The 24,580-nt window shown below is 55.6% G+C and overlaps 4 protein-coding genes and 1 long non-coding RNA gene across 7 annotated transcripts in view; 4 read left to right on the top strand and 1 right to left on the bottom strand.

Annotated features, from left to right (window-relative positions):
• The first annotated feature begins 4,517 nt into the window (after positions 1-4,517).
• Positions 4,518-9,738, top strand: HOXC10 (homeobox C10). Its single transcript, XM_082738827.1, has 2 exons — positions 4,518-5,369; positions 8,617-9,738. The coding sequence occupies exons 1-2, from the start codon at positions 4,622-4,624 to the stop codon at positions 8,892-8,894; spliced, it is 1,026 nt and encodes a 341-aa protein (XP_082594953.1). The 5' UTR covers positions 4,518-4,621; the 3' UTR covers positions 8,895-9,738.
• A 4,705-nt stretch (positions 9,739-14,443) lies between these two features.
• On the bottom strand, positions 14,444-19,287 carry LOC309869607. The gene is made up of 3 exons (XR_014314284.1): positions 19,198-19,287; positions 15,348-18,761; positions 14,444-14,528 (listed from the first exon to the last, which is right to left on the bottom strand). It is a non-coding gene; the product is annotated as an uncharacterized lncRNA (long non-coding RNA).
• HOXC4 (homeobox C4) overlaps positions 14,457-24,580 on the top strand; it is a 60,574-nt gene continuing 50,450 nt past the window's right edge. For both annotated transcript variants that reach the window (XM_082740994.1, XM_082740997.1), the window contains exon 1: positions 14,457-14,544. The gene's annotated coding sequence lies outside the window, so the exon portion shown is untranslated. The remainder of the gene's footprint in view (positions 14,545-24,580) is intronic.
• HOXC6 (homeobox C6) overlaps positions 14,460-24,580 on the top strand; it is a 35,717-nt gene continuing 25,596 nt past the window's right edge. Inside the window, exon 1 of one of the 2 annotated variants that reach the window (XM_082741003.1) lies at positions 14,460-14,544. The gene's annotated coding sequence lies outside the window, so the exon portion shown is untranslated. The remainder of the gene's footprint in view (positions 14,545-24,580) is intronic. The other variant, XM_082741004.1, reaches the window with a different exon arrangement.
• HOXC9 (homeobox C9) lies at positions 19,217-22,889 on the top strand. Its single transcript, XM_082740998.1, has 2 exons — positions 19,217-20,239; positions 21,983-22,889. Exons 1-2 carry the CDS (start codon positions 19,702-19,704, stop codon positions 22,225-22,227), a joined length of 783 nt encoding a protein of 260 aa, XP_082597124.1. The 5' UTR covers positions 19,217-19,701; the 3' UTR covers positions 22,228-22,889.

The following is a 24,580-nucleotide window of genomic DNA, read 5'->3' on the forward strand; positions in this document are numbered from 1 at the left end:
AGGAAAAAAAGATGCAAAATGGATCTTCGGAAAGGAATTTAGCCGGTAAGGGAGGGGGGGTGGTTTCTTCTCCGGAGCCAGTCGGCCCAACTACAGCCCTGACTCCCCACTGGAAACCCAATCTACTGGGGCAACTTGGGAGCAAATCCCTGAAGTGGGGGGCCAGGCTTCCCCCAACCAAGACATCCTCCCATCTGTGTCCTTCTCTCAAAGCTTCTTTCCGAAGTGTTTGCTGTCTGGTTTCGATTCAGGAGGCAAAGTTAAATAACTGGCCGCCTTCGGCAGGGCAAAAGGGCCGTTGTGTTGGCTCAGGTTTATCGGACTTCAGGATGCGGGGATCCTGGGGTGCATGTCTCTTAGGTAGAGGTGAATATTTGTTGCCGTGTGTGCACAATGCAGCACGAGTTAGACAAGTTCGTAAACGGTAAATTCCGTAGCATCTGGGTGCAATCGTGTAGTGTGCAGTGTCCAGATGTGAGAGGGATTCTGATGGCCGGGCTGCCAGGGTGGCTTCAAGATCCTGAGTAGACCAGAGGCACCTCCAAGGGTCCTGGGTCTCCCATGTCTCTCTTGTACCTTTTTGAAAATCTCTATCTTGGGCTTCTGAGCATTCTGCAGTTTGCCTGGTAGTTCAATGTTCCCCACTCAGCCTGGGCAGAGCCCCGTGTTTGTGAAGGAGAAAAGAAAAATTTTCCTTCAAGTTTTGGGATGAGAATGATTTATCTGGGTCTCCAAAACAAGAGGAAAAATGCCTGCAACTTTACTCCCTTGTGTGATTTTGTTTTTCATTTCACTTGGAGAGATTTCAATACACCAACTTTACTATTTTATTTTATTATTTTACCCCAAAGGAAGAGACGCTCTTCCTTTTTTCACTCCACCTTTGGAATTTTCCAGATGATTTCCTTAAACTGTTGGGGAAACTCTCCTCATTTTCCTTGGAAAAATCGGGGTGTTTCTGGGGCACGTTGAGGGCTGGCACCAGGGAAACAGCCCGGTTCCTTTCTGTTCGTTGAGCACTACATTTTCCTTCTTCTGTTTTCACACGGGGACCCCTAGTGCCCCAGCCCTCGGCCTGCCCTCTGGAACCACAGGTCTTCCTAGAATATACTAGGATTGAGCAAGGGGCACCCTCCTCCTCTCCCTGGCTCACAATCCCACAGGCAGCAGGAGGCTCAGTCCCCTGTCCCTGCTGCCCTTCCAGGTTCAGGGTACCAGGAAGAAGCGACCAGAGTGAGAGGGCTCTCGGGGTGGGTGGGATTGGTCAAGATGTACGTGCAGCCTGAGCCCTGCTCTGGCCAGCCACCCCTGGATTTTCACAGCCCCAAGTTGAGGCAAGAAGGGGGAGCTCTGAAGTCTCTCAGCACTCCCAGAAAGTTGGGGAAATGGTTTAACTGGCTGAGCGAAACCACACTGATTTTTCTTGACCCCAATCCAGTTCCCCAGGGGTGCAGGCCTGAGGGTCTTGGCTCTGTTGGGCAGGACCTGTGGGTGCCTGGCAGCGGCAGCAGGCGGGACGGCCGTGGCAGCCCGAGTGCCTTTGAACGCCAGGCCCGGACAATAGGACTGAAACGGCCTTTGCTCCTGGCCTCCGGAAAGACCGAGCCCAAGGGGGCAGGGCTGGAACACACATCCAACCGTACTTTCCTGGACCCGCTCAAATGCTCCCCTTGCCTCGTCCTCACCCTCACGTCTTCCTCTCTTTCGCCTCCACTGGGGCAGAATCCCAAAGTCTGCAAAAAACCAACAAGTTATTCGAGTCTGCGTCCGCGCTTGGGGTCTTGTTTAACAGCTCCGGGGTTGCGTTTATCCTGCGTAATTAGAGGCAAACATTTGTCCCACCGGGGGTCCCACTTAGGCTGATGAATTTGATTTCTTTTTTCATTAATGGGCCGTGTTTATCATACTTCTAATTATTTCAACTTTAAACACTATTCGTTCTAGTGAGGAGGTGAGAGCTGAGGCGGGAGGCTCCTTCTCCCGGGGGGATTATGTCCATTAATAATGGCAAGAATTCTGAAGCAGCTCCAACCCCTCCTGGGGCTGAGGTAAGGAGTGAGTTTGGGATGGAGGTCGGGCTGGTAGGGAGAGACAGGTCCTGAGGCGGAGTGACTCTTCCTCTCCCGTTGGTTCCCCAGCTTAAGTCTTAGGGCTTGCTGTGTTTTGAGAGGTAATCTGGAGTTCGTCTTCTTCACCCTCCGCTACCTCCCTCGCCCCTCCCAGCCTGAACTCAGATCCTTCCCCTGTGAGCCTCTTGGCAACCTTCCACCACCCCAGCCAGATCCCAGCCTGGCTGGGCAGAGGCTCAAGGAGCCCTATCCCAGCTCCTAGCTGCTAACACCGACAGAAAAGCCAGGAAAAGTTAGGGTTGACCAAGCGGTACCTGGGTGTGGAGGAGAGGGCCCAGTAGACCCCCAAACGGGGGGCAAGGGCAGGGGACTGTGACGCCAAACTCCATGGACAGGCACACCAGGCGGGAAAATAAAGGAGATGTGAAAGAGCGGGGGAGGGAACCCCCCCCCAAGGCCATATAATTCTCAATTGCTTTGGTCTTTAATTTCATCGCCCCATAAATGAGGAAATATCAGTTCCCATACTAAATTTTTATCCCCGGCTGATAAATATGACGGGGAATTTTCGTTGGGTCCTCATAAAAGCGAACAGTTTCGATCAAACTGGTGGGGAAAGACTTATGCAGATCATACAAACAGAGTGGCCATAAAGTCTCCGCCGTTTCCCGCGGGGTGGGAGGTGGGACAAATGGTTCCCTGGATTGACGGCTGCCCAGGCTGTCCCAAGTCTCGTCTGGGGCCTAAACAGCCTAACCTTGCCCCAGCCAACCCCTGTGCCGAGCCCACTGCGACCCCTGCAAATGAAAACACAAAACCATTTCTAATCTCCCCTGGCTGGTCCTGCAAGCGAGTCACACATTACACATTTTCTACCAGTGTTCCCGGGGTCCATGGACCCCTGTGGTCTCCTCTCTTGTGCCCTGGCTGAGGGAGTTCCGTGGATTTCTTTCCGAAGTCCTTTTCTAGCAGCCGCGGGCTTGGGCCTCTCTAGAAGCGATCCAGCCTCCGCACTCTTCCACGCCAGGGCGCCCGGAGCACCGGTCCTTTCCCGGCCAGGCTTCAGCCCTTTGGAAAATCGAAACCTGAGGCTTCATCCAGGGGAAAATGTGGGGCGACCGGAAAGACAAGTTATTTTCCAGATTCCGTTTCCTGAGGAAGGGGTGGAGAGTTTAGTTCGCTTTGGGAGAAAGGCGATGGAGAAACGGAAAGAACTATTTAAAACATACCTTGTCCCTTATTTCTCGTTTTCCTTTATTAAAAAAATAAAAACCACACAAAGACGCTGGTTCCTCTTTTCTGTTAAAAAATGCCCCCCAGCTCATTCGTTCTATAAAGGACACTTCCCTGGGTTGAATTTTGTCGCATCTGGTGTCCTAGTTTCCCGTGTGATACGTGACTCCCACAAACCATCCGAGGCCCTGCAGGTTCCCTCTTCCTCTCTGGCAATATTCCTTGTTTTAGTGGGGGCAAGGTCAATTGGAAAGCGAGGAACGCCAAGGCCTGGAGCAAAGCACCCGAAGGGACTCCAAGGCCAAAGCCTTCCAACCCCTGAGATGGTGATCCAGGGGCCGCCCACTCTGCCAGGCCCGGACTGCATTCCGTGGTCGGGGAGCTGGCGCCTCTGGTCTCTGGCTTCCTCCTCTCTGGACCCCTAGATCCACTGGAAACCTCCTTTACCCTCCTGGAGCAGCCCTGAAGTGATGATGACCCCCTCCCTGGTCCACTCCATACTCTGGGGATTCCCCCGTCAACCCGCACAGGGAACTTATAACTCAACCAGCTTCCATTTAGCGAGGTCCCCAAACTGAGCTCCCAGGCCAAGCCCCGAGAACCCGGACGAAGGAGAGCAGAAAGTTTAGTTCTGTTTGGGATTCCTTAACTTTTTCTCCCTTTCTCTGCCCACTGGAGCCCTCCCTCCAAACATCACCCCACACCCCTCCCAAGGGAAGAAACGGGGAAAGGGCACAAAGAGAGGAAAAGAAGAGGTAAAAGACAAGGGAAAAAGTACCTGGATCGTGTCTTGACCTTTTAATTTGAATTTGACTGTTTTGAGCCCCGAGTTGCCTTGCTCTCTCCCTCTCTCCTGCATGTCCCCCCTCTCCGCCCCACTCTCCCCAAGAGTTACAGGCTGGTTCCCGGTTAAACAAACCCCGTTCTCTCTAGAACCCCCCACCCACCCTCCTCCACCCCTCTCCTGCCCCTGCCGCCCCGGGGGCGCTTCCTTTGTTCGCGGGGAAGGGCTCCGGCGCCCCTACCCCGAGGCGGCTGCTAGGTGGCGCTGTTACTCCACGCTGCGCGCTCCGCCTGCCGACAACTTGACCCCGCTGACGTCACGGCCGTCTGAATCATCAAGGCCATTTTCAAATCCCATTGGTCTAGCCGTCACATGGTGAGGACCGAATGCGCGGATAATTATGGAGCTGATATTTCCCCCCCTCCCCTTCTTTTTCCTCCCGCCCCTCCAACCGCCCCCCCTCCCGGATGGGGAAAAAAAAAGATGTCAGCTCCTCCGCTGTAGTATTGCTCCTTAAAAACCCCTCTCTCTGAAAATGACATGCCCTCGCAATGTAACTCCGAACTCGTACGCTGAGCCCTTGGCTGCGCCGGGCGGAGGAGAGCGCTATAGCCGGAGCGCAGGCATGTATATGCAATCTGGGAGTGACTTCAACTGCGGGGTGATGAGGGGCTGTGGGCTCGCACCCTCGCTCTCCAAGAGGGACGAGGGCAGCAGTCCCAACCTCGCCCTCAACACCTACCCGTCCTACCTCTCGCAGCTGGACTCCTGGGGCGACCCCAAAGCCACCTACCGCCTGGAACAACCTGTTGGCAGGCCGCTGTCCTCCTGCTCCTACCCACCTAGTGTCAAGGAGGAGAATGTCTGCTGTATGTACAGCGCAGAGAAGCGGGCGAAAAGTGGCCCCGAGGCAGCTCTCTACTCCCACCCCCTGGAGTCCTGTCTCGGGGAGCACGAGGTGCCGGTGCCCAGCTACTACCGCGCCAGCCCGAGCTACTCAGCGCTGGACAAGCCGCCCCACTGTGCCGGGGCCAACGACTTCGAAGCCCCCTTTGAGCAGCGGGCCAATCTCAACCCGCGCGCCGAACATCTGGAGTCGCCCCAGCTCGGGGGCAAAGTGAGTTTCCCTGAGACCCCCAAGTCCGACAGCCAGACCCCTAGCCCCAATGAAATCAAGACCGAGCAGAGCCTGGCGGGCCCAAAAGGTAGCCCCTTGGAGAGCGAAAAGGAGCGGGCCAAAACCGCGGACTCCAGCCCAGACACCTCGGATAACGAAGCGAAAGGTAAGGCTGCCTGGGCAGCGGCGGCCGGGCTGGGACGCTCGGGTACTTGGTCTTCGTGGCCGGGGCTGGGGTAGGGGGAGGGTTGGGCCGAGGAATGCGATCCCGGCTTGCGACTCGTGTCCGCTGAGCGCCAGGCTGGTGGCGCTTCATTTGGCTAAGGAAGGTAAGCGGCAGAGTGGAAAGGCCGGGCCGCCAGCGGCCGTGGGCGCCGAGACCCGGGAGTGGTGCGCACCGCGGGCAGCCTGCGGGCGACTTGTGCTGCCCAGGGCTGATGACGGCTCCCGGGTGCTTGCTGGCTTTGGTTTGCTTGCTTTACGGCGGTTGCTTGGGGGGCTGAGGTCCCTCGTTCAGGTCAGAAGCTTGCAAAAAGCTTAAAATGGCGATCTTGGGCCAGGGACTGGGGAAGGCTTAGGTGAAGGGGGATTTCGCTTTACTGCGCTTTCCCAGTTGAAAATTGTTTCCTTCGAAGCGCGATTTGTTATTGTTTGTGGATCTGATTTGTGTGTGTGATATGGGCTCCTGCGGTTTGAGCTCGGCCGGGGGGCCTCGGGCAGCGGGGGTTGGGGCAGAAAGAGGTGGAGGTGTAGGGCTAATCTCCACGTTCCTCCCTCCCCAGACGCCTGGCTAGGGGATGGCGTTGGAACAGGGCATTTGGAATGTTGTTAGTTTCTTGTCTTCCCTGTAAAATTTCTTTTTCTTTTTCTAGTTAAATTTAAAAACATTTTTTTTCGTTCTTTTCCAAAAACAGTTTACAAATGAGTGGTTGGGAATTTTCTGTTCGCGTGGCAAGTGGTTTTCTCCTGAAAGGGAGTGTTGCTTTAGTTGAATTTCATTGTGATTTCGGCTGGAGAGAGAAAGCCTAGCCAGAGTTCAAGCTCAGGGTTCAAGATTCACTTCTGCTGCTGGAACTGGGGTCCTCCAGGACCTTTCTCTGACACCTGGAGAAAGAATGTGGAGGAAACGGGAGCAGTGGAGGGAACCTGAGGGGACCTACTTTCCTTGAAAAGTTGGAGCAAAAATCATCCAGAAAGGCCCAACTGGGAGGAGAGGAATAAACCTGTGTCTCCTGCCACTAACTACTGGAGGCTGTGTATAAGTGGGGCTCCTTGGATGCAGAGGCAGATGAGATCCTGAGAGCTGAGCAGCCTGGGGGCGGCCTGGATCTTGTGGTGCTTTGTATATGGATATGGTGCACACGCATGCCTGGCGGCGACCTGTGTCACACTCACACTCACACACACGCGCCTCTCTCATGCTTCGCGCACACTCACGCATGCCCCTGTGCGCGCGCGCACGTGTGCGCGCGCGCGCACACACACACACACACACATGCGAGCGTGTGTGCGCGCGTACTCACACTGTTTTGGCGGGCAAGGGCAAAAGCCTTGCCTTCTTGGGTCTCCTCTGCAAAGGTAGCCTTGGCAAATCAGCCCATAGAGACCCCAGCAGAAGATGTGCACCGGTGTGTTCATGAGGCTGAGGGAGAGAGTGAGGTACCCACACCCAGATAGTCTTCCCTGTGACACATGTGCTGCAGGAAAGCTTAATTTTGTGCCCTCTCCCCAGATCCTGAGCTTTGTTGGGAAAGAATTTTAGGGTAGGAAAAGTTGCATCCTAGCCCCACCAAAAGCAAAGTCAAGGTTAACAAGTCCACCTCCTAACTCAAACTGCCCCCATTCCGGTAGGCTCCCTTTCTCTCTTGCCCTCCCTACAACTTAAGCCCTTCCATCCCACCCAATTCCTCTCAGTCTGCACTTTGCCTGTGCCCTTCTTGCCTCTACTCCCCCCCATATGGTGTCTCCACCAGCCCAGAGGCAAGAGGGTTTTTAGCCAGACTTCCCCATTTTTAATTCCTCCCTTCCCCCAAAACCCAACAATCCCAATGAGAAAATAAATAGGGCAGAGTTAGATGTGGAGAACATTTAAACAATTTGGCAAGAGACTGCAGGTGCAGAGGTGGGAGCAGAAGTAAGGACATTCAGATGTCTTAAACTATAGCCTTAAGTTTGCCTTTTTTTTTTTTTTTCCTGGTGCCTCTCAGTTCCCCAAGGACCCCTGCCTCACTCCCCATCAAAAGAGGATCTAGGAATCTGGCAGTTCCATTTGGCAAAGCAGGGGGGCGGGGGGTGAGAGTACAGAGCCATCAGCAGCCACCTTTGCTGGGTGCCCTTGTTGGGTCTCTGGACTCTGGGCTTTTTCCCTAGAAAGGATGACCAAGGGCTCTCATGCTGCTTGAGGAGCAAGGCTGGTCCATTTCAGCAAGAATGTGTACCAAGGAAAGAAGCTGTCAGTAAGATAATGGGAATTACACACTCTATCTATATCATCTCCTTCTATCAGTAGACACATGTGTACTTATCTGTGTGTGGACATTGTGTAGGAGTGTGCACCTCTACAGGAATACACATGCACACACAGGCATTCACATCTATATAGACTAGATGGAGACTTCCAGGAGGCTGCATTTCCTCAGGATATCTCTCTCCCTTGACCTTAGGTCCTATGGCTAGGGCAGTTGTCTGAGGACCCCTCAGCATGCCCCAGAGCGGTTGCCCCTGACCTCTGCTGCCTTCACAAGCAACCCTGCTTCAGCTATTCACACCAGGGGGAAATGGCCAGGAGAGGAAGAGCTGGCAACGGGATATTGAAAGGGGCAGAGTTGCTCTGTGGCACTTCAGGTGGGAACAAGGGCTGGGGGTCTGGTACAGGGACAACTGCAAGGGCCTGTGGCCACAGGGACTCTAAGGCAAATGTCCCTCTGTCCCTCCACTGAGTTGAAGGGGGTCAAAGCTCTCTGGGAATTGCTCTGGGCAGCAGGGTGGACTCTGCAACTCCGTCTGGGGCCTGGGAAGCACTTTTCCTTCCACTTAGATTTTTCCAGAACTGGAATGGAACCTAGAGGAGGGAGGGCCTGGTGAGGTTGAGCACACGCCCGCCCGGGTCAGTCAGAAAGCTGAGGGAGAGTGGGAGTACTCAGAATCTGCCAGGTCAAGGTGGATTGGGGTCACGTAATTAATAAATGCTCCAGAGGCAAGAGCTTTTTGTCTTTCCCCACGGAAGTCTAGACCCCAACGAAATTCTAAGAGCCCTGAGCCCAAGAACACCCCGCCAGCCAGGCCTGTGGGGTGAGAACAGCTCCCCTCTGCTCCCTCAGCCGCCCCCCACAGCAGACTGGCAAAGGCTGCAGTGGGCTGCGAGGGTCTGCCTCTTCAAGGGATACTTATGTAAATAATGTTATTTTTAACAGAGGAGATAAAGGCAGAAAACACCACAGGAAATTGGCTGACAGCAAAGAGCGGAAGGAAGAAGCGGTGCCCCTATACTAAACACCAGACGCTGGAATTGGAGAAAGAATTTCTGTTCAATATGTATTTGACGCGAGAGCGCCGCCTGGAGATTAGCAAGACCATTAACCTTACAGACAGACAAGTCAAAATCTGGTTTCAAAATCGCAGAATGAAACTCAAGAAAATGAACCGAGAGAATCGGATCCGGGAACTGACCTCCAATTTTAATTTCACCTGAGCGCGTGGCCTCCCCTCCCCCTCCCCTTTCTCCCTGCTCCTTCCTTTCCCCGCCCCCTCCTCCCTTTGTGCCTGGTGCTATATATTTTTTTTTCCTCCCTGAGTATAAATGCAACGCGCCTGCCAAAAAGGCAAAGACCTCAGACTCTCCTTCTAAGGGACCTGTGGTTCGTGCTGCGAAGATGCCTCCACCTAAAGCATGAGAGAAACGGGGTGCCGGGGTGTGGGGTGTGGTGTGCCCGCATAGATGAGGGTGGGAGTGTGGCTGGTGTGTGTGTCAACCCCTCACTCACCCACTCACTCACACACACCATCCTGTCCTCCATGCAAAGTTAAGGTCGAACCCACCCGATCACAGGGGGAAAAAATCAACCAGAGAAGGTCTGTAATCTAGCAGAGCACAGTCAGAATCGCTCCTTCCTTGCTGCATTTCCTCCTTAGGATAATAGACGTTTTGGAAAGTTCGGCTAGTGTTTGTGTGTTTGTCGTAGCGCCCAGCGCCTCCACGAAACCCTCTCCATGTCTTTACCTCCCAGTCGCTCTGAGAATCTGCTTGAAGTCTCGTATTTGTACTGCTTTCTGCTTTTCTTCCATTCTCCCAGCACCCCCCACATAGCCCCCGCCACTGACACCTCAGAAATTCCATCCAGAGGAATACAAAAAAATTTAAAAATTAAAAATAGAACATAGTGAAGCAAAGACAGACTGCCCCCCCCTTAAATATTGCCCTGTCCCTGTCTGGGAGTTGTGTTATTTAAAGATATTCTGTATGTTGTATCTTTTGCATGTCGCTTCCTTAATGGAGAAGAAAATCCTAATAAATTTCCAGAATCGTAATCCTCAAATGGGTGGTTTTTTGTTTTTAAGTGTTTTTTTTTAGCAACACCCCCCACCCCCAAAAGAGGCTGAGTGTGTGGATGTGTGTGTTTTGTGTTTGACTCATCTCCTAGAGCCTTTCTAGAATGTCTCTTGGCGGGTTTAATGTAAGTGAGAGACCATAACGTTGATTTAAATATTATCCAGGTGACCACAATAAGTCAAGGTCATAAAACAGTAATGTCAGGACGGTCTTGGTGCGCGCGAGAGGTGGATTTTATGATCTGCAAATATAATGTGGTGCTGCAGTAAAAGATGCATTTAAAGGTGACTGGAGGAGGGAAAGAGGCAGAGAGCAAACTGCAATCTTGAGGAGCAGACGGATCTGATTGCCTGGGGTGCTGGGCCAGGCGCACCCCACCGCTGCTGGGGGAACCCCAAGAGCCCCCCACCTATCCAAAGAGAGGAATAAACTTAACCACCGGAGGGGGACGAGGAGATCAGCCAACCCCCCCCCCCTCGACAGCAGCAGCAGAAGCACGGGCAGAGGCAGGAGGAGGAGGCGGCGACAAGGTAAGAGAAGCGGTTTCTTGTTCTTCTCTTGGCGGCGGAGTAGGGACCAGCGGTGTCCCCAGGTGCCTGGCGTGCAGCGGGCACAACAGGGAGGAAGGTGTTTCGGGCATCCGAGCTTGCTGAGAGCCCAGGCTTGTCTTGTGGCCGTACTCACAGCGGAGGGCAGTGGCCGGGAGCTCCCTCTCCACCCCTCCCAGACCCGTTGCCGTGGGGTTCGGTGGGTAAAGGGGTAAATTGGTGGTTTTTGGCTTCTTTCTCTGCGCGGGCACTTAGGGTCGCCTCGAGGTCGACACATGGATGTAGATGTCGCTCCGTCTGGTCTGGTCGTCTGCTGGGGGAAGAAGAGGGAGGGTGGGCGAGAGAGGGCTGGAGCTTGAAGCTTAGGTTTCCTGCTTTCTGCTGGTTTGGATCCGAGCCTTATTCAAGCTCTCGGTCCCCACGCTCTCTGGCCGTGGGGTTTTGCCAGGCAAGTGGCCTGATTGGAAGAGGCTCTGGAGCACAAGCGCCTTGGTTTGGCCACCCATAGAGGCAGGGAAGCAAAGCAGAGCTGAGACAGGGAGAAGACCAAAGGGAACCTAGGAGGAGAGCCAGATGGACAAGACAGGGGACCCAGCTCAAGAGTGGAAGGACACTCCAGCTTCCCTCAGGGCCAGGGCCAGAGGCAGGGGAATAGCTCCACGGCTATGCTGGGGGCGGGGCGGGGGTTTGGCGGCTGGAGGTCCCATTTCACCAGAGTTTCCCTGAGCAATTTGCTTAGACCAGAGGCTGTTGAGGCAGTCAGACCCCCTACCCACCCAGCCACCCAAAGTCTACTCTCTAGTCCTTAGGGAGGTTGTGGGGGCGGAAAGGGGGACGGGGCTGAATTTCTTCCTTCCCCAACCCCCTTCCCTTCTCCTCCCGATAGATGCAAAGCCGATCCCGCCCTGCTCGCTCAGCTGATCTGTGGCTTAGGTAGTTTCATGTTGTTGGGATTGAGTTTTGAACTCGGCAACAAGAAACTGCCTGAGTTACATCAGTCGGTTTTCGTCGAGGGCCCCAATCCACCTACCCTGCTCCTTCCCTCCCCAGTGGGACTGCCCTACAGCCCCCTCCCAGGTAGGGCAAAATGGGTACAGACTGAGGAGGACAAGCTGTGACTGGGACTGCAGGACAAGTCTGGGGAGCCCCGCTTCATACTGTCCACTCCTCAGCCTGTCCCAATCCCTGTGACTGAGGGAGAGGAGTTTTCCCAGCAGCTATTGTTTCCTGGGCCCAGCTGATGGAGACAGACAAAGAAAGTCTAGCCAATTCCAAGGAAATTGAGGAATTTGAGTAAGAGGTGGCCTGGTGGGCCCTCGCAGTTGGGCAGCAGGGTGGGCAGGATCAGAAGGAGAGAAAAGAGCACAGAAAGAGAAGGGAGTCTCTGGAAGGGCTAGCTTCTCTCACCTGCCAGCCTCCAAAGACAAAAATCTACCTCCAGTCGGCTGGGGCTGGAGCTTCTCCCTAGACAAGTGGGGTGTCTGGGGGGGCCCCAAGAGTTGGGGAACTCTGAGCTCCAGCTCAGCCACCTCCCCTTCCTTTTCTATAGCTCCATACCCATGAGAAGGGGATATTTAGGGTGTTAGTAGGTTAGAGAAAAGGCATCAAGTCCAAGTAGAAACACTCCCCCCCCACACACACCCTACTGGGAAACATCAGGGCAGGAACCTGGCTCTAGTTTCGGTCTAGCTGTCTGTGGCCCATAGGCCTTGGTCTGTTGTGTCTGTGGCTATCAGGCAGCTGCTTGTCTTTGCGCTTTGTGAAAATGTCTGGGTGAACGGAGGCTGCCAGCGCCCACCATTACCATATTGTTGGGAAGGTTGTTGGCTGATGCCAGGGGGAGGAGGGGAGGATAATGGAGTAGAGGAGAACCCGAGCAAAGTGAAACTTTGCAAAGCTTCTTCCCTTCCTTTCCCTACCTGGCTCCTCAATTCTGGCCCTGGTTGCTAGAGAGAAGGCTCTCAAAAGAGGCTTCTCTGCCTGTGGAGAAAAATGGGAGGGGGGTCAGGGAGAATGGGGAGATACACCCCTGTTCTCAGAGAGACTGGGGAAGAGGAAGCCAAGAGGAGAAGGATAGGCTCCTGGTTCTCTCACTTTGGAATTATTATGATTATTAAAGTATTATGAACTTTGAGACAGGGGACTAAAATTACATCCCTGTAACAGAGTATATACATGGAGTTCTATTTTCTCACAGCGGGCTGCTGGAGGGATATATCTAACCTTGTATATGAGTGTGGGTCCCTTTTTCTATATGTCTGTCTTCTCCAGACTCTCAAAGCCCTAGTATATTTTTACATGCATACTTCGTGTATTTCTCTCTGTCTCTACAAAGAGATGTCTTTTGACCCCAGGGAGGCTAGAGGATTAAATGGGAATAGAGCCTTTCTTCTCCCTGAGTTTGTTAGTCTTTCTGTCTATCCCCCAGCCCTTTGTGGGGGAAAATAATCTCTTTCCTTGAAGGAAAGTGCTCAAATCTCTCTATGGCTCCCGGGGAAATAGGAGGTTTTCAGAGAGCAAGGCCAGCTGGTGCGAGGCAGGCAGGGGCTCCCCTGGTTTGGGAGCCCCTAGCAGTCTCTGAGTTTTCAAGCTGTCAGAAGCACAGGACCAGTTGGAGTGAAGGGAGTCCCAGGCAGGGGCGGGGTGCTCAGGAGTGCCTGGCTAGGAGAGAGTGTCCCTGATGGGCCGAAATTCACCAATGAACGACTTTTGCGCTTTGGGTCTCTCTCTGCCCCCATTTCCATTTCAGAGTCCGCGGGCTTATGGGGGGTTGGCCACAGAGCCATGAGTCTGGGTTGTCCCCCTTCCCAGATCCTGGGGAATGGGGCGAGTCCTCACCCGGCCAAGGTGAGGGCCAGCCTGGTGGCCAGAGTCCACCCCCACGGCCCTGGGACGTAGATTATGGCTAAGGCGATGGTGATTATTTATTCGCTTCGCTGGAAGGGAGTCTTCAGAAGAAACAGCGTGAAGAGGAGGGAAAAAATTATCTCTCTCGTCTGCGGATATTAAGATGGATTTTTATTTCTTAAAGGACCCTCCCCGCCGAGAGCGCATAAGCGTAAACTTAATATATGCTCCGCAGCCCAACTCCAGAAATCGCAATAAAAGTTAAAACCTCCCCTACTGGTTTTTTTTAATTATGATATGGGAAAGAGGAGCAGGATTTATAGAGCTGAACTCCCGGCGTGTGAGTGTTTAAGACTTGCGGGAGACGGAGGAAAAGGCAAGAGCTCGTCAAGGAGAGCCTTGGTCTCTGAGATATCTTGCTGGCTGCTGGGGCTCCGGCTTAGCCCGGCCGATCCTCTGTGGCCTCCCTGGGACCTCGGCTCCCCGGCTCCCCGGCACCCTCCGCCCAGGCCCACGGCCTTGCCTCGGCTCGGATATGCAGCCTTTCTCGGGAACAGGTGAAGGGCAGCGGCGGCTGGGGACGGGGGGCGGGGGGGGGGCTGCGGGTGGGCACTGGGCTTTGTGTAGGTCCCGTGCGGGGAAGAAGGTTTGCAGTCCGGGGGAGGGTCGCGGCCCGAGGGTGGCCCGGCGGACGCCTTGGCTAGGAGGGGTGTCCGGCCCGGCGCGAGAGCTCGGACAAGGTGGATTGTGTGTGGACTTTGGCCGCAGACGGAGCAGAGCGGGCTCCCGGGCGGAGGCCAGCCGCGAGGCGGGCAACCGGATGTTGAGTCTGTAGGAAGGACCTTGAGGTCTGTTTGGTGTTTGGGCTGCCGGAGGGCGGCGGCCCAGAGTGTGGAGCGCGCAGTGCGCGGGGCGCGGCGGTCAGCGTGGGCGAGGCAGCAGGCCCCGCACACCTCTGCAGCTGCCCGGCCGTGTCCAGGGCGTCTTCACAGAGGCCGGCCAGTGGTCAGAGCATGGAAAATAAACGCGGTTAAAGGTCTTTCTTTCTTTTTCACATAAGAGGTCCTTTTCTCTCTCTCTCTCTCTCTCTCTCTCTTTCGGAGATACCTGGATTTGGTCCAGAACAGGTTGCCCGCGGGAGGGCCCCGCGAGCGGCAGCGCGCGAGGGAGGGAGAGAGGGAGGGAGGGCAAGAAAGAGGGAGGGAGGGAAGGAGGGCGGGCAGCGGCGGCTGCGGTGGCCGGGGCTTCCCTCCCCCGGCGGGAGGCGGCTGCCCTGCATCTGTGGCCGTGGGGAGCCGAGGAGCAGGTAACGAAGGCGCTTCCCGAGGCGGGATTGGACCAAGCCAGAGGGACCGAGTCTTCCGGGTCTCTGCCCAACGCCCTGGAGGGGAGAGAAGGTAGGGAGATCGGCGCCCGCCCGGCCTGGCGGAGAGGCCTCGGGAATGTTGAACCTGTATTTGATTTTAGGCTCACACTCATGTTGTGAGTCTGTCTGCCTCCGGAGATGCGGTTTGTCTGTCTGTATGTCTGAGACGTTCCAAACCCTAGGCTCTCCTTCCAAAGGCTGAAAAAAATCGGGAAATTTCGTCGGAATGTACACTTTCATTCATTGGATTCTCTGCAACTCTGCGGGGCTGGCTGCTGCGCCCCCAAGTTGGAAGGGAGCTTTCGTCCAGCTTTCTGGATGCCGGATCCTCTGGTTCCCTCCGCCATGGGCTGAGTTTCCGGCTCCAGGTTCGCGGGTTGCCCTGAGGTCTGAGGCCAGACAGCTCCTAGTCTGGCAGGGAGGGCGGGGGAGAGATTAGCGGCTCTGGCCCCTTAATTGTACTTCGGACCCGTATTGTCTCTCCTTTCGCCACCTCGGCTTCCTCAGTCTGGGCTCCAAAGTCACTGCAAATTTCCTTGCGACACACACATCACACAAAGATCAGGTAACAAGGCTCCCCGAGCCACGGGGGTTTCAGGCAAAGAGCACCCCCAGTTCTGGGGCCGCTCCTCCCTCAGCCACTCCCCAGGCTGGGAAACTAGACCCGGTTGGGGGAGCCGGAAATAGCCCCGTTTGCTGCGGGGCAGCAGGGCGGGGGGCGGGCGGGGATGCAGGCCGTGGCGTTGAGAGGGCCACGTTCACAGGCCCTGGGGGTTTCACTCCTGCTGGGCTTAGGGGCCTGACTCCTGGCGTGTAGGGATCCCGGATACCCACCTGGGGTGGGGGCAGGACGCGGTCTCTCCTCGCGGCGGGCCAGGAGAATTCAGTTTCTGCTTCCAGCGCAGGCCTTAGCTAGGAGGAGTTGTGTGTGGGTGTGTTTTTCCCAACAAAGAGGGATCAGGAGCGAGAAGGGGGGAAAGTAGAGGGGAACCGAGGAGGGGGCGGGGAGGGGGAGAGGGCAGCCGAGAGGTGAAATGAGCCCATTTCAGGGGGAGAAGGAAAATGAAAGCAAATGGAGCACGGCCTCCTCCGCGCGGGCGGGTGCTGACGAGCCGGGGAGCGGGCTCCCTGCCTGCGGCGGCTGGGGACCGGGAAAAGCCTGTTTTAAATTTAATCCGAACTTGACGGTGTGGATTGAACCAGAGGGAATTTAAATCACTAAGAGGGAGGCGCAGGGCGAGGGGAGGGGATGACTCTAACCTGTCTGTCTTTCTGTCTGTCTGTCCTTCCCATGGTGGTGCTATCTTGGTTGTGGCTGCAGCTGTGCAGGTCTGAGGTGATGGAGTCAGGGTGCCCCTCCCCCTTAGGGGGGTCTTCTCTGCCCAGTGAATTCCTTTGGGGTCCGAGGCAAGCTCTAAGAACCAGAGTGAATGCAGAGCTGCTGGCTAAAGCTGGGGTTCCCCCCACCAACAGGGACTCCCAGTGTCCTCAAGTCCCTCGGGTTTGCCCCATCCCTGCTGAGGAAAATTGAAGGGAGTGGTGGGGGTTGAGAGGGAGTGTGGGAATCTGGCAGGAGATTCAGCAGGAGTAGGTGAACCTGGAAAGACAAGCCCCTCTATCAGTGCCCCCACAGCCTTTGTGCCCCCACATCCACAGGCTGGGATTGGGGGGGGCTCAATTTCTGCTTCAGAGCCCTGACCTGCCATCCCACCTCCAAATGCAGAGACTATGGGTACAGCCCACAGATAATTGTGGAACCCGAGGGACCTCGGCCTGGTGAACTCAGGGACTCCCAGCCTCTTCCAGCCCCCCTCCTCCTGGCTGCTGCTGTCTGCAAGGCCTAGGCAAACTGGGGCATTGGTGGGGAGGGGGCTGTGGGCGAGGCCTGCTTCCTGATCCACAGCTGTGTCTGTGCCTGAGTGGGGAGGGTCTGAGTTCACGCTCTCAAACGAAGGCAACATCTCCCATCAGTTTCACGGGGAATTTGACGGCAGCAGGGAGCCCTGGCTGGGTGATCAGGTCTGCCCTGCTGTCGCTGCCTCTGCTGGGTGGGCAAGCAGAGTGGGCAGGCAGCTCCAGAGTTGAAAAGAAGGTAGTGGCCAAAGGGGGTAGGACAGAAAGGGGCATCTGTTTACAGCCACTGTGTCTGACGGGCTCTCCCAAATAGTAGAGGCCCATAGGAAGAGGTCTTTAGGGATGCCTTTCTTCTAGGAAAACTGAGGTGGGGGCACATGGGCCCTGTCGGCTGGCGAAGACGCACAGGGAGGAGTGGTGCATGAGACCTCCTTCCTCATGTCTTCTTTGCTCCTTGACTGGAGCGTGGCTCAGCCCCCAGATGCCTGGGGGGCTGCCTGGGCTGAGATGGGGTTCTACATCCTCCAGAGGCCTAGAGTACCCACCCCAGCAGGTCACCCGGGAGGGGCAGGAGAGGAGGCCTCTTCCTCCTTTGTGTCCGGACAGAAGTGGCCGCGGCGCCCGGAGCCGGTCCCGCGGCAAAGGCCCTGTGAGCAAGCGGACAGCACAATGCCACGGCTGCTCCCAGCTCGCGCCCTGCCTGTCCCGCCTGCCTATCGCCGCCCTTCCTCCCTCCAGCTCTCTGCACGCCTTCCTCTCCCTGCTCTCCCATCTCTTTTCATCTTGCCCCCCCTTTCCTTTAATTCTCCCCTCTCCTTTTCTTTTTATCTCAGTCCTCCGTTTTCTTCTCTCTCTTTCCTTCCTTCCTCTCCATGGGCCTGGCGCCGTGTTGCAGTTGTTATGTCTCGGGCTCAGTCTTTCTCAGGCTCTGTCCCCTGATGTCCTCTAGGTCTCTGTCTGGCCCCGGGCCCGCTGAAGGCTAGCTACACGTCTCTGCTCAGTGCTGCCAGCAGCCGCCCCAGAGCCGGGCAGGGTCCCCAGCCTCCAGGGCTGGGGGAGGTGCTGACGGTGCTGGGGATTTGGAGAAAGCCTCGGCAAGGGGACGGGAGGGAACCTCCTGTCTTTTCCTTGAACTAGTGAGGGAGAATTTTTGATTGACAGCTAACCGGACTCCATCAAGGCCAAAGAGATATTCTGTTTCTTGATGTAATTTGGATTTCCCACGCCAGTCCAGTCCGGGGGAGGGGAAGACAATCAGAGCTGAAGGCGAGGAGGCTGAGGCCCCGGGTTGTCTCTCCCTAGCCAGGCACTTCTCACATACCCCCGTGGGTCGAAATCCCAGCCCCGATAGACCGAAAAGGAAAGAACCGGAGAGGGGGAGGAGCAGGGACGGGGAGGGGACTTGGAAAGCTGGGGTCAGTGCTGTGGGCTGCAGATCTACCCTTCCCCCCTCAACTTTCCTCCCCCCCTTCCACAACACACATGCTACACTCTCTGGGACACCTCTCTCCAGCCCTTCTCCACCCCAGAGGAGACAGGTCGACAGAGATACAGGAGAAAACCATCCTCCACCCCCACCCCCAGCGTTTGGTCCCCTCCTGGGGACAAGAGTGGGAAAGAAGGGCAGGCGTCTCCTGTCTGGGAATCCTTGTCCTTCCCTGCTGCCTCAGAACCTGTGTCTCAGCCTCAGCTCCTGCCTATTTCCCATAGCACAAACTGGGACTCCTCTCTTCTGACCCTGAAATTGCACTCCTCCTTCAAACTCACTCTGCTTTGCCTAGGGTGCATCGTGTCTCTGGGGGACATCACCTGCCCTTCTCTCTACACCCCCCCAGCCAAACTCCCTGCTCCCTCTCTTGCTCCCACAGAGAATTTCCTGTTTGCTAAAAACCCACCTTTACCAAACCACCATGGGACAGTCTGATGGAAAGCCCAGGGCTGGGCGACAAACCCCAAATTCAAGGAGGAGGGTAGCAGCCAACTTATTGGGGGGAGGAATCCAAGTTGTCTGATCTTCCTTACAATCTCACTGCCCCCTCCAGAATTCCTGCGTCCGACCCTGAAGAAATTGCTTTCTCCCATCCCTCCGTTGCTTTTTTCTCGTTCCAAAAACAGCCTACAATTTTATTTAATGAAAGACACATTTATGAACAATCAAATGATCCTCATAAAAATTTTATTGAAGGACGTAAAAACAAGCTACTTGCCCACGACCGAGGTCGCTCTCTCTCGCCTTGCCCGCTCTCACCCTGGCTCTCTGCAGACAGAGCCCTGGAGTGACTTCTTTTGGGGGGGCAGCTTGTCGCAGAGATGGAGTTGGGGGCAAAGGAGGGTGAGCAGGAAGACGGGACGGGTATGCCCCACTTGTGCTGATCTCTCCTCCACTTCTTCAAGCTGGCAAAGAAAGATAAATAGATATAGACAATAAATTTAAAATAAAGGAGCTTGCATATCTGTGCCAAAGCAAAGAGAGGACTTCTGATGATAAAGGTGTATGAGGTCCGGAGGTCCTACCCCTCCCACAAGCAGACCACTTTCCCCAAGCTACCCTACCCCAGATTTGGGGGGCTGAGTTGGCCAGTGGCAGAAGGACGCTCCCCCTTTCCCTCCTTCCCTCCCTCCACCCCAGCTTCCCCAGTCCCCTCCCACCCTCCCTCCCTCGCTGCTGCTGCTCCTCCTGAAAGAAATACATACATACACACTATTTAAAAACGCATTTTTAAAAGCCACGTTCCGAACTGACAATCGCTGATCTCGGCTCGCGCAGAGACTGCGGGAGCGTCGGGGCCGACAGAGACGGATTACGTCAAGAAATAGTTCCTCCACCTACCTCGGCCGGCCTCTCCGCCCCTGCGGGGCTCCTGCGCCCAGCTCGGCCCTAGGGGTCCGGGAACCCTGGCTTCGGGGACTGGCATTTTCACCCCATTAAGAAATCCTCCAGGGTGTGGGGGGGGGGTGCGGGAGGCCATCAGCTTATGGTTGGACATGGGCAAGGGGGTGTGCTGATGAGATACGAGTTGTCCTGAGGGGGTGGCCGGTGCCTTGGATCCAGAGTTCCGGATCCCCAGGAAAACGCAGGTCGCGGGGATCAGCCGAGCGAAGGGGGTGGGAGAAGGGGGGAAAAAAAAAAAAGGCAAGAAAAAAAAAAAAAAAGCCCCTGCGCATTGATCCGCGCCGTATTTTTGGGTAAATACGATCACGTGGGGGCCGGGGAACCAATGAGCTGCGGGGAAAAGGCTGGAAAAATAATTACCTGCCTTGATTGTTCTGTGAGCAGATAAAAAGTACATATACAGTTCATACAATAATCTTATGTATGTAAAACCCTGTTACGATGTCGGCGACGGGGCCCATCAGTAACTATTACGTGGACTCGCTCATCTCTCACGACAATGAAGACCTCCTAGCGTCCAGGTTTCCGGCCACGGGGGCTCACCCCGCCGCCGCCAGACCCAGCGGTTTGGTGCCGGACTGTAGCGATTTTCCGTCCTGTAGCTTCGCGCCCAAGCCGGCAGTGTTCAGCACGTCGTGGGCGCCCGTGCCCTCGCAGTCGTCCGTGGTATACCACCCGTACGGCCCCCAGCCCCACCTCGGCGCCGACACGCGCTACATGCGGACTTGGCTCGAGCCGCTGTCCGGCGCCGTCTCCTTCCCCAGCTTCCCGGCCGGGGGCCGTCACTACGCCCTCAAGCCGGATGCCTACCCCGGGCGCCGCGCCGACTGCGGCCCGGGTGACGGCCGCAGCTACCCGGACTACATGTATGGCTCGCCCGGGGAGCTGCGCGACCGCGCCCCGCAGACACTGCCCTCGCCCGAGGCGGACGCACTCGCAGGCAGCAAGCACAAAGAGGAGAAGGCCGACTTGGACCCCAGTAAGTTGGGAGCAATTTTCCTTTACAACCGGCGCGGGAGGGGAGGGGAGGCAGGGCGGGGGGGGGGAGCCGGATTACAGCCCCTCGGAGCAGCGCAGGGAGCGCGGGAGAGGGGCGAGGGTGAGGGGGCGAGGACTCAATAAAAGCGAATTACCTTGGGGAGCTTTCAGGGGCAGGAAGGTCTGAGAAGGGAGCCCAGGGAGCCAGGTTGGGAGAGGGCTGAGGGGGGCTCCACTCTCCCTGGAGCTGGCTTTGATGAGACACCCCCCACCCCCACCCCACCCCCAGCCCAGGCTTTTTTGGCTCAGTCGCTACTTTCCAAGAAATGCACACAGGGCCAAGGGATGGGGTGGGGGTGAGGTTCATTTTATGGTTTGAGGTGGGATAGGGGAAGAGACAAGGAGGACACTGCGGACAGAGAGGAAATACCCCAGGGAGAAATATCACCCCTACCTCCCAGCCAGCATGGGGGTCCTCACCCCATCAGGGATTCATTGAACAGAAGGTGGCTGGACTTCTCCCCTCCAGGAGCACTAGGTGAGGGGTCTGGGGGATTTCACAACCTGGGAACTTGGAGAAATCAGGACTTCCAGAGTTGGGGAAGAGAAGTGGGGTCCCAGTCTCCTTAAACTTGAGAGCTCTCTTCTGAAGGTCTGCAGGAAAGAGGGTTGAGAACAGGGCTCAGGAATGAGGAATGGAGGGGGAGGCATCTCCCCAGACTGAGAATTATACCCCCCCAACACACACACACACACACACACACACACACACACACACACACTCCCATCAAGGAGACTGGAGCCTTAGAGTATTGCAAAGAAGGGCAGGGGTAGGTTGGGGGGGGCAGGTGGGAGCTTCTGGGCCAGAGAAAGGGGAAAGAAGGGGAAACAGCAGGGGAGGGGGTGCAGCCCCTGGGTGTGAGGAAGTGTCTGGGGAGTCCCAGGAGGGGGCTGCAGGAAATCCTTTCCTCCAGCTCCATAAGGGGCCAGGGGCTAATTATACCCCTCTGAAGGCTTCCCTCCTTGCCCTCAGCTACTCCCATAAACCTGAAATTGGAGGCTTGGCTCCTGCAGAGCCTGTCCTGGGGCTGGCGGGAGGGGGGCACTGGAAGCCTAACAGGGAGGCTAAGATATGGAGAGCCTGTCCCAAGGCTAGCAGCTCTCTGGGGAGAGGAGAAAGTCTTTCCCCATTCTAGCATCACTCTGAGAATTCGCCTCAGCAGGGTTGAACTCGGAGAGAGAGCCGAGCCGGGCACTGAAGAGGGTAGTGAGGGGCTTAGGGACTCTCAGGGTCAGGAAACAGAACTGCTGAAATTTCAGGACTTGGTCGTGGGCTGGGAGGATGGGAGGGGGCAGAGGAGGAGGGAAGTGGGGAGGAGAGAGACCTCACTATAAAAATAAAAAACAAGAGAGAGAAGCGTTTATGGGCCTATGAAACGGTTGGGAATTTGGACTTTTTATGAGCATATTCTCGAATTACTACTCTTGAAGCTGAGGACCAGACTGTAGGGGCTTTGATAGCCTTGATTTCCTCTAGTTTCAGGTGCTAGAAATTGAAGAGGGGGACGATGGGGAGAGGGCAACATGCAAAAGGAGACAGGGCGAAAATTCCCAAAGCAAAACGTGTCCAAATTCAGGTTCAATTATTGCATTGGGGGAGCCTGGCTAAGCCTGGGGGTAGGGTGGCAGGGGTCCTGGGCTAGAAAGGGGCTCCACTGACCCCTGCCTGTGTTTGGCCCTCCAGGCAACCCCGTGGCTAACTGGATCCACGCCCGCTCCACGAGGAAAAAGCGGTGCCCCTACACCAAGTACCAGACGCTGGAACTGGAGAAGGAGTTTCTCTTCAATATGTATTTAACCAGGGACCGTCGGTACGAGGTGGCCCGGGTTCTCAACCTCACCGAGCGGCAGGTCAAAATCTGGTTTCAGAACCGCAGGATGAAGATGAAAAAGATGAATAAAGAGAAAACCGACAAGGAGCAATCCTAAACCTTGCCCCAGCCTGCTGCCTCGGCACAGCCAAGGGAAAAACAAAAAAACCCCGCAAAAATACCCCAACCCAGGCGGGAGAGAGCACGAAAAGAAAAGGAAAGAGCAAGATAGAGAAAAGCCAATCAGCTTAAAAAGAAAAAAAAGGAAGGGGAAAAGGAAAACTCTTGCGATTTGGGAGGGTTCAGTGTTGAGAAATTGGTGTTTTAGAGTTAGTTCTACCCAGCGAGGAGGAGGAGGCGGGGAGAGAAGCCGCGTTCTCTTCTCCTAGCGCAACTGAAATAAATGACACACACAAATGTGATTTTTCCCCTCCTTTCTCCAGAGAAGCCAGTACTTGAATCGCTATATTTCTATTTTTTTTCTGTATCGTATTTGGTCCGGGCCATTCCTCCCCGGCCTGGGGTGCTCTGCGTGCAGATTTTGTACAAAATAAGACGCACACACATACACAGTAACAATTCCCAGCCCAGGAGCTGAGGGGCGAGGGCCCAGACCGTGCTGTAGGCTGGGTCCAGCGGCGCAGGCCGACGCCTCGGGCGTGTGTACATAGCAGTGTTTCTCCTCATCCCCAGCGTCCGTCCTGTAATGTGCTTCTGTTTGTTATGGTAGAACAGCTCTGTGTTAATATATCGAAGTCACTTAAAAAACCAGAAACCCAACCGCATCCAGTTCTCGTTATTTCTCCTCCCTGTGGCTCCCAGGCTGCTGTCGTGGAGGAGGCAAGTGCTCGGTGCCTTTGGGGCCAGCCGGAGCCAGGGAAGGGGCTCCCTCTACTTCGGAAGGGCAAGTGCCTGCTGCTGCTCTCAGGGCAGGGTGGGGTGGGCGTGAGAGCTCCAGGAGTGGAGTGGAGGCTGCTGAGGCCCTGGCCCAGCTTGTGCCTGCCCTGCCGGCGGCCTGTGAGTTTCCTGGTAGCTCCTTGGAGTCCTGGGGTGGGGGGTGGGGGTGGCATGGCATGAATGGTTTACCCTGGCTGTAATTAATTGTAATAATTTATGAGTACACGAGATCGGAGGGAAGAGATAGGTGAAGATGAAAGTTGGGTGCTGGGTGAGGGCCCGGGCTGGATTCTTGCCTGTCTGTCTTGGTGCTTCGAGGGATGGCTGGGAGGGAGGGAGGGTGTGCGGGGAGCAGTGAGGGAGAAGGCTGAGCAGGCCTCAGGGAGCAGAATAGGCACTGGGGATTGCGTTGAGAGTAAAAGAAGGGGGCGAGAAGAGGAAGGGAGAGAGGGAGAGAAGGAAGGAGAAAGAGGAAGTAGAGAGGGAAGAAAGAATGGGAAGGAAGGGGAGAGAAGGAGGAAAGAAAGATAGCAAAACAAATACAATCAGAATTAGATTTAGTTTCAAATTCCCAATTCATTCTCAGCTTCTGTCTCTCTCTTCCTCTCCCAGTCCTCTTTTCTTCTCAGTCTCTCTCTCTGTCTCTGGTGGTTTAGTTTGAATGTTGGTATGGGGGCGACAGGGTTATGCTGAGTGGCTGCAGTGTTTCTGGGGAATGACGTGGCCAAGGCCTGAGGAAGCTGGTCAGGGAGTAGCCAGGAGCGGGGTGTTCCCTGATGATGGGGGTACCCCAGGCACAAGGGTAGAGGCCCGCCTGTACAACAGCCTATTGGGGCTGGTCAGTTGCACTGCACCCAGAGCGCCTTCCTCAGCACCGGTCGTTTTCATGTGCTAATCAGAAGCAGACACGAGCTGCTGGGTATGCCTCGGCCCGGCGCCCCCTTTCTCGGAAATCCCCCAATCTGGAAACTATTAAACTCAGACGTCTTGAAATATAGCGCTTTAATATCTCAGGCTGCCCATTCTGGCGAGGGTGCAGGGTGTTGTTCTGAGTACTTGGGGAATACCACCATAAAAGAAAATCATTGGGGATCCCAGTCCTTCTGCAGCTTCCTCCATCGCTTGGCCTTACAGGATTGGTGAGGTCCTTGGAGGGACCAGCCCCTTCCCCATCATTTGAATCTCCTACCCCCTCCTTCCATTCAACACTCCAATTTCGGGGGCTAGAGGAAGGTAGGATCCTGGTACAAACATTTTGTTTGGATGATATTTTGAGGGGGGCAATCAAAAGTCGCAAACACTGGTTTTCCCAGTGGCTGAAGCACCCTCTCTTTCCCACTGAAGAAACCTCCACCCTAATTCCAGAAGCACTTGTTTTCTTGGTCCTTTTGAAGGGTGCTTTGCCTGTCGTTTATCCTCTTTTCTCAATCCAAACTTCCCCCTTTGGCCAAATATTTCACTGTTCTGGGACCCTGGCCTCAGTTTTGCACTGGGCGGAGGCCAGGGCACCCGTGTCCCTGGGTCCTGACTGCCGGTCCTGACTGCGGAGACTCGGGCTTTTCTCAGCCCAGGCT

Source organism: Mustela nivalis (genome assembly GCF_964662115.1).
Source record: "Mustela nivalis genome assembly, chromosome: 7".
Taxonomy (NCBI): Eukaryota; Metazoa; Chordata; class Mammalia; order Carnivora; family Mustelidae; genus Mustela; species Mustela nivalis.